The 8880-nt window shown below is 34.2% G+C and overlaps 2 protein-coding genes across 4 annotated transcripts in view; both read left to right on the plus strand.

The window, feature by feature from the left end:
• The first annotated feature begins 2172 nt into the window (after nucleotides 1–2172).
• On the plus strand, nucleotides 2173–7803 carry LOC112552996 (A disintegrin and metalloproteinase with thrombospondin motifs 7-like). The gene is made up of 5 exons (XM_089070491.1): nucleotides 2173–5964; nucleotides 6355–6684; nucleotides 6761–6850; nucleotides 7085–7209; nucleotides 7293–7803. The coding sequence occupies exons 1-5, from the start codon at nucleotides 5809–5811 to the stop codon at nucleotides 7441–7443; spliced, it is 852 nt and encodes a 283-aa protein (XP_088926617.1). The 5' UTR covers nucleotides 2173–5808; the 3' UTR covers nucleotides 7444–7803.
• Nucleotides 7804–7836: 33 nt separating this feature from the next.
• Nucleotides 7837–8880, plus strand: part of LOC105432641 (A disintegrin and metalloproteinase with thrombospondin motifs 7) — a 67474-nt gene continuing 66430 nt past the window's right edge. For 2 of the 3 annotated variants that reach the window (XM_089070480.1, XM_089070481.1), the window contains exons 1-2: nucleotides 7838–8150; nucleotides 8694–8838. In XM_089070480.1, coding sequence (XP_088926606.1) covers nucleotides 8783–8838 — 56 coding nt within the window. In that variant the 5' untranslated portion in view covers nucleotides 7838–8150; nucleotides 8694–8782. Of the gene's footprint in view, nucleotides 8151–8693; nucleotides 8839–8880 lie in introns of all 3 variants that reach the window. The other variant, XM_089070484.1, reaches the window with a different exon arrangement.

Below are 8880 nucleotides of genomic sequence, written 5' to 3' on the forward strand. Positions count from 1 at the left end.
TGTAATAATAAATATTATAAATATTTCTTTGTTTTTTATATATTTATGATTTAAAGGGTAATGTCGAAAACACAGAGACATTATGATTTTTATACTTTAGTCTTAATTTCTCAAAATCTTTTTTATAAAGGATTAACGCATAAAAATCCGCGGCAGTTGAAATCAAAACCGTCAAATCTCAATAGTTAAGAACGTTCAAATTTTAGCTGATGAAAAGTTTTCATGAGACGTGGGCAGTTATATGCGGAACAGAAGAATGCCTTTGCGCACTTGGTACGAATTGCTGGCAATATCTCGCAAGTTACAACGCTCCTTTTTTTTCGATACCACCATGAAGAAAGATGCTCGCATTTTTACGATGTAGTAAAGAAGGCACTGCATAAATGACTCGAACAATCAAATCTTTTTCTTCGCGCTATATCCAAAGTTTATGCACGATAAACATTTTAAAAGGCGTAAAGGTAGTACAAACAAAAACACTTACTATAAACATTTTATAGAACAAAATTGCACAGAGACGAACGTTATGATTTTTAATTTGATTTTTACATTTTTCAAAAACAACAAAATTATATTACACTATTCTTCACTCGACAGTCGGACTCTTGAAATATGGGATCCCTAACTTTCATTTATTTTCAATTGTCAAAAAAAACGCATAATAATTGTGCTTTTTTGTCAGTTGTAAAATAGCAATGCAGACAATTTTATTATTTCAGACGAAGGAAATTTTTATTAAAAGATTTTTTATTAATTTTTATTAATTACATAAGGCATATTTTAAAAAATAATATATTCTAGAGTATATTTATATATAGAATATATTTATTACATAAAATAGATATATTCAGAAAAAATAATTGTCGTAGTAACAATAATTCTGCCGTGAAGTATAATGTAGTTTTATACTAGAAGCTAAAGAAACTGAAAGATTGTTATAGAAACTGCAGTTCTTTACGAACCAAATAAAACATAATAGATACCAAGCAATCCCATAAATCTCGAATGCGAGCGATGTATTTCTGTTTCTCACAGCGGTAACTTATTTTGAAAAATGCTGCGGAAGCTAAACTCGTGTCTTATAAAGCTCGGACATAGCGATTCCGACACCGTGACATCTCGGTGTACCAGCGTATTTGAGGAAAGTGACTGTATCCTAATCGAGGATACATCTCGTTCGTAAAGGATCGTTCTTGAAGGAACGGATCGTTAAAGCATCGTCAGCACAGGACGGCTAAAAAGCTCGGGACAAAACGGCGGACGTGCATCGCGTTTCATCGGTGCTTCATTTTCTTGCCAGTAGATCCGGAAAATCAACACTAGACGCCCTTTCAGTCGCGTGTTTGAAACCGCCTTCTTTAAAGGATATATAAGAGAGCACCGAGTGAACATGTTGTAAAATAACGACCAATTGTATACTCGATCGCAGGTAACGAGGCGCCGCACGGTTACGCCGTTCGTAACGACTCGCGGTTGTTCCTGACGAAAAGATCATTATGTCTGTGTGAAACTAGAAGAGTCTCCTCACAAAACATCGAACCTCCCGTGCGCAACCTCCTCTTTTATCTTCCCTTGCCCATCGTTATTTCCTCCGGCTGGATTTCGAAAAATTGAAAAAGATCTTGTGCTGAACGTCCGCGAGCTCGTATTTCCGTACTGCAAATAAAAATAATAAAACCAGCAGGGAGCGAGTTTCAAAATGGTTGCACACGATATCCCTCATATTTTTAAAAACACTGTTTTGAAAATATTTGAAATCGTTGCTGTACAGACTCGCGTCGTTAAATTGATTTTAAATTAATCGTATTCCCTTTTTTACTTTAAGAAAATAGACTCTCTTAAATACACTGAAAATATTAAGAAAAACTTATACCATTTAAAAATTATTACATTTTAGTTTCATTAATACTTGAAATCTAAACTTTTTTGAATATTTAAAAGACTGAATTTATATAAAAATTAGCTAAATATAATACAGAATCACTTAATTTTATTTAATTCTCAGAATATAAGAAAACCGAGTCTTTAATATCAAATTTCTAAAACAAGTTTCTACTTTTAAAAATCAAGCTTCTTTAACAAAGGAATTAAAAAATATAGTATATAAATAAAAATATAGTAAAAAATATAGTATATAAAAAAAGTGTTTGTCATTAAATAACTAAGTTTATTCTGCTTTTATATATTGTTTTTATATAAGTATATTAATGTATCTCTTATTAAGTTAATGGTTACGAGGGGAGAAGGAGAATAATTAATGAAATCATTTATAAAAATTAGATGCACATGAATACAGTCGAATCATACGTGTGGTGCTTTAACAAATGTGCTTTAACACACATTCTTTTTGCAAGGATAGAAAACGACGAGTAGCTCGCAATGTGCTCATCGGGAGGATCCTCTCACTCAATTAATCGTACACTTTGCCGCGAGTAATTGTATCTCCTTTCGAGATGACTCGCGATCCACGCGAAAAAACTTCGCGTCCTGAAAATTAAACGGCAAGGCCAAGTTTTCAGGTCAAGCGTAACTGTACTTTTTACCCGTTTTAATCCGAACTTTACGATAAAGAAATTGCATCAAACGACCCATTACGTCACTGTTATGACCGAGAGTGGCCTTTACCGTAGACGATTAAGGGATGGCTTCTTCACTCAATCTCTCGCGAATGCACATGTGCACACGAAAATTGAATTAAGTAGTGATAAAAAGATTGTTCCTAGCGAAATATAATACAGAATAATACAGAAATTTTATCAGATAAATTAAAAGAAAAATCTTTTAATAAATAGTTTATTAAACAGCTCGTTTAATATTGAATTTTATACCTATTATTGTGATTAAAATAATATAAATGTATCAAATTTATGAAAATAATCTTAAACATTTTGCTCAAAAAGAATAGATTTATTTTATAAAAATAAAAATTTATTCTAATCTAAACTATAACTAAAACTAAAATTTTCAAACAATGATATTGACCGTTATACCGTCGAGATATCGAGGAATTTTACAACACAAAGTGTAAATACGACAACATTCAGACTGCGTAGAAAAATATACGAGAAAATAGATTGGTTTGACAAGCAATACATATCGTTGGTCGTCGACCCTTTTGTTTCGAGATCGATATGTCGCTTCACACAGCGTGTCACATGCCCTACGTCAAACAAGTTAGTTCCCTTAATTTTATCAATCGAATTGGCATTCCTGATTCAATGTCTGCTAGAGACGAATGCACATCACGATAAGATCGTACGGTACCATGATGAAACGCTTGTCGTCTTATTCTGCTATTTATTTGTTCGCGCTCGTGACATTTTATAGTCGACAAGTTTATACTAATTATCAAGGTACACATTTTCCATATAACATCTCAATCAAATTTTACTATATTTTTATAATTAACATTATTCTTAATTAACAAGAATTATAATTAAAAACAAATCAGCTTTGTTATTAACCAATTAATTAAAATTAAAGTTCCGAAGTTTAATATCCAGGCTTATTTTCGAAAATGTTACAAATGTTACAATTTAATTAATTATTTTATTCAATTAAATTTTAATTCACTTTTCTTTTTTAAAGCAACGATATTTATATATAGGAATTTCTAGATATGTGACATAGTCGAAAGAAATTATAAAAATTATTCATACAGAAAAATATTATACATACTGACATGAATTTCAAAAACGCACAAATAAATAAAATATAAAACAAATAAAATAAAATATATAACGTGCATAAATATAAACTACGAGAAACTTGTGTGTACAATATTGTACAATATAAATTGAGATGTATAGTTAGCCGTTTTCGTAATTCTCTACAGAAAAAAGTTTCCACGTCGATCCCTTTCAGGGTTTTTCCGCACCCTATCAGCCTGTCCTATTTCGAAAAAGTCATTGCCGTCTCTCAGAGCAGAGCTTTCCTCTTGTCGAGCACAGCGCGCACGCGAGAGCTATTTTTCGCGGTTTCGCGAGCAGTAGAGAGAAGAGTAGTAGGTCGCGGTATGAGAAGATGACCTATTGTATATCACATCTCTATGCTATCCCTCCTTGTCTGCATTGCGGTTGTATAGGCCATGGACGTCGAAAACGAAAGGGTATCTTCTTTTCGTTACGAACTCGATTTAAGAGAATCCTTTCAGATGCTGTAGTATGATGACGTTGTTATCTTTTAACCTATCCGCTCGTTTTACATGTCTGAATAATAATATTTCTCTTAAAAAAATTTTTTAAATATTAGAAAAATAGGATGTAAAAATAAGTTGTAAAAATATATCTCTGTTATTGTAAAATATTAAATATTCTCATAATTCAATTTAATTTATCAGTTGTATTAAAATTCTCAATTTTAAGCACAAATTAATTAAGCGGTTATTAATTAAATATTCAATAGTCTGAAATGGAGTGAGTAATTTTTTTAAGAGGATATGCTGTGTGTGCGAGTGACATTTTTCTATGATATAGCACTGCCAAGCGAGAAAACTGCTGCGCTTACCACGAAATGATGATCCATTGTACGTGCTTGCCGTGGCTTCATTCCTTTCTTTCTCCCTCTCCCTCTTCCTCTCTTTCTCCCATTCTCTCTCTCTCTCTCTCTCTCTCTCTCTCTCTCTCTCTCTCTCTCTCTCTCTCTCTCTATCTTTTTTATCTTATCATGTTCTTCAGTAGCATACAACGACAAAATTGATACCTGATATCGAGAGACCTCGCCTTCTGTAACATTTTCACCTACACGAGAAAGCTCCTTCCTGTATTTTCGCAACAGAGCGTCTGGAAAGACGGAAACGGAAATATTCCCGTTGCTGAAAATATTCGCGTCTCTCAATAATATTGGTGTCCATTCGGTTCCATTCGGTTCTTCCTGTCAATTTCTTTTATGTAACTTCATAGATCGATCAATCTTTCTTTATCAAACTTGGTCACGTTATAAAACTCAACTATAAAATAAAGAGAAAGTTGACTTCTTGCCGTCGCAGCTTTTAAATTTCATTTCCAAATCTATTATTTAAATTTATCAGTCGCTACTTAATGTTGATGCATTAACTGAAGCGCGTACAGGAGGCTAAAATTGAATAGATCCATGATGTGGCAGCATTAATACCATTATGTAACATTAAAGGTTAAATAATGGGGAGTGGTCAATATAACGAAATATTGGTGATATATATATTCAAGCACATAATTATTATTTAGAAATGTTCCTCTGGTTTATTAAATTTTCACACAAATTTCTCATGGAAATGGAAATGCGTGTAACAACATCATAATAAAGTAAAACAGGCAATGCATTGACGAGTGAAACGTACACTCGGAATTTCGAGCATAATATTCAAATAATGCATTGTTACGATAAATTCGATAGACAGAGAACGATGTGAACCCAATAAAATTACTAAAAGCAAATACTAAATATTATGATAAAATATACATTAAGTTTATTCTTAGCTAACTTAACAACGTTGTAATTATCTAATTATTTTTGCATTTTAATTTTCGATATCATAAATTTTGCGATAAACAACATTTTTTAATTATTAATTGTATCATTAAATTGTTATGTATAATTTGAAATTATACAATTATACATAATTAAATATCTTGTGTAATTAAAAAAAATATCCATATAGCAAAGAAAAATTTTTATTCCGAAAAGTTATTAAGATAAAAGTTGGCATAAAAAAATGTCAATTTTTATTTTAATTATTGATAATTGTGTTTTGCTTTTAAGGACATTATACACGCGCCGCTCATTTATCGGACGAGCACGAAGTAGTAATACCGCGAAAAGTCAGGTCGGATGGAAGTTTCATATCTCACCATATACCCCATCACTTCGAACGCTCTCTTTATCGAAATCAGACGACAAATGATGACGTTGTTCACTATCGCCTGCGTATTGATCACGAGGAGCATCATATCGAGCTTTATCCAAATCGTCATCTCCTTGGACCAGGTGCGATTGTCGAAACACATCGGGGATCGCATGATTTTTTAAATAACATGCACCTGAAGCGATTGCGGGGCATGCAATGTCATTATCGGGCCCGTGTGCGCAACCAATTGGACGATAGCGCTCTATCCACTTGTTATGGACTCGTTAGTTGAATGTTTCTACACCCGATTGATCGTGTGCAACTTTCTGCCATATAATGCTAGTTTAAAAAATTAACTTGAATCTACGCCAGCATTTTTAACTGTTAACATCTGTTACATAAGCCTTTTTGTATAATATTAAGATAAAAATAATTAAATTTTGGTAAAATTTTAAAAAATTTGCTAGTTTATTTTTAATCAAAGTACATCAAATTTTAAGAAGCCGCAATTTCATTGTTTTATCCTTTAGGTTGGATACATCAAAACGAAACGTGCATGGTACATGATCGAACCATTGCCGGGATATAACTTTACCAGAAAGACAGAACAACCGCATATTGTGTATAAAAGAAATTCGGATGAATATCAAACTGCTACTACGCGGAATTTTTGCAACGTTATCGGTAAAACATCCAGAATCATTGCTAAGCGTGCTTTGAATCAGCAGAAGGGAGTACCTGCAAGATCAATCGGGAACAGATCATACACGCTGGAGCTGCTGGTTGTATTGGACAAATCTTTGCTAGACTACTACAAAGAGTTCGATATCGAAAATTACATACTGACACTTTTCAATATGGCGAGTTAAAAATCTAGAAATTTTTTTTTTAATCTTTTTTAGAATCAGCAAACTCTTAAAAGATACTTTTTTTCAGGCTGCAGGATTATTTCACGATGTCAGTTTAGGTGTACACATGCAGTTGACTATAGTGAGAATTATAAGATTAGAGGTGGAGGAAAATGAGGTAAAGTAATTAGAATAGAAATATCTCGTCTCTCAAGTAAATTGTATTGTTTTATCAGAGATATAAGAATATATGGTACAATTTTTTTACTTTCAACGGATTTAATAGTCACAAATCTTTTTTATGAGATTAAGATTAAAAAAGTATTTGGATTATAGCTTATAATTTAAATGATATCTTTTTTTCTCGCGTTTGAGTTTGCGTCAATCTGACAGCTTATCGAATACACCGCAGATGAATTTGTCGATAAATCAAGACGCGGATGCGACGTTGAAGCACTTCCAAGAGTGGCAGTACACTATGAATCCCGGCGACGATTCCCATCCAAATCACCACGATTGCGCGATTCTCATTAGCAAGTACGCGGAACGAGCAATTCTGTCGGAAATTCAATTTAATCCCAAGATTACGGGTACTCACCCTTTTGACGATAACTTATCAGATTAGATATCTGTGTCTCGAGAAACCTCTGTGGTTTCACCGGTACATCCACGATCGCTGGTACGTGCGATCCTTTGAGAGGTGCAGCGATTGTAAGAGACGCTGGTCTGCCAACCGGTTATCATATAGCTCATCAGATAGGCCACACGTAAGCTCGTAATTAATTTCGTTCCGACCTAATTAACCGCAGAAAAAATTTTAAGTAATTATACAGCACCGAGAAAAGGGAAGAAACGTAGACAGTTTTAAGATATATATATATATATATATACTGTCGTTAATTTTATACGGAGTATCATGAAGAAATATGAAACTAATTTTATAATGTTAACATAATTCGATGATATATGCGCCATGTTTCATATACCCTTATTTCGGTTGGTGGAACATTTTAGAATATTTCTCCTGATAACCGTTCCCCCATGGCTGGTTACGGACATCGACGGTCCCTTCATGTCGCCGGCGGCGAAAAAAACTCGAAATAAATTCCTAAAGACCGTTTCTTTGCCCGAGAGTGAAAATAATGGTATGCCGTGGCGTCGTCGTAAATAAGTCACGGTTGAGGGCGTTGTTTAATGTATGAAGCGGCTCCTCGTCGTCGTGTACCTCGAGATACCTTTTAAGAGCGAGCCCGCGACGACGCGCGTGCCCCAATAAATATTCCGCTCCGAAAAGCCGATTTTCTTTTTCTCATTACCAGCCTGGGTATGTCCCACGACGTGCAGCAGGAGAACGGCTGTTCCGGTATAGTTTATCATGAGAGCGGATATGTGGAGACCACCGTTATGCACCCCGGCGACATGTACATCACGAAAAAATGGTCCGAGTGCTCCCGGCGCTACCTGCGCTCGTACATCGAGTGAGCTTAATGCTTGTTGCTTTTTCGCTGGCGGCTTTATTAAAGTCCGCCGGCAACAAAGCTACTTTCCTCATCTACTCTGCGCGTTTACTAGGAACGGAGAGATACAGAGTGTCTGATCTACGGCCGTAAATTTCAAATTAAATTAAGAACCGCGCCCCTTGCTCGTTGTCTCTTGGAACTCGACGGTAATTCGCGATATGAAATGGTTGCGATAAGTTATTATTGATATTCGCGTAATAAAAACGTGAAGTTCATGTAACGTGTGTACTTTTGTTTTTCGTATTTTATCCTTAAGATTCTTTCGAAATGAATTGAGAATTCTGAGGAAGATAAATTCTAATAAAGGTAAATTCTAAAAAACAAGATAGAGTTAAAAGAAAGAAAATAATTTCTCAAAACTAAAATTGATTCCTTATTAGAAATAATCTAGGATTGCTCGAGTAGATAAGGAATAGTCTACTTTTTATTTATTGTGATATATAATATACAACATATTCTAAATTTATAAAATATGAAATATAGAGTAACCGTTAATTTCAGACAGGGCTACGGGTTCTGCTTAGAAGACGAGCCGCAAGATCATTACTTCCCCGTTGCGGAGATGTTGCCAGGTGTAATGTATAACGGTGATGATCAATGCCGTTTGCTATATCGACCAGATGCTCGACAATGTGACATGGGGATCGTAAGTTAAAAACGTAGATTATAGATTCGACATTATTGGAAA

This window comes from Pogonomyrmex barbatus, unplaced genomic scaffold (genome assembly GCF_055798465.1).
Source record: "Pogonomyrmex barbatus isolate J1 unplaced genomic scaffold, ASM5579846v1 scaffold10, whole genome shotgun sequence".
Classification (NCBI taxonomy): domain Eukaryota; kingdom Metazoa; phylum Arthropoda; class Insecta; order Hymenoptera; family Formicidae; genus Pogonomyrmex; species Pogonomyrmex barbatus.

Coding starts and splice junctions, on each gene's coding strand:
- LOC112552996 (XM_089070491.1), top strand. CDS start 5,809: ATGGAAGTTTCATATCTCACCATATACCCCATCACTTCGAACGCTCTC. Junction 6,685..6,760: donor TACTGACACTTTTCAATATG/GCGAGTTAAAAA, acceptor ACTTTTTTTCAG/GCTGCAGGATTATTTCACGA. Junction 6,851..7,084: donor TAGAGGTGGAGGAAAATGAG/GTAAAGTAATTA, acceptor AATACACCGCAG/ATGAATTTGTCGATAAATCA.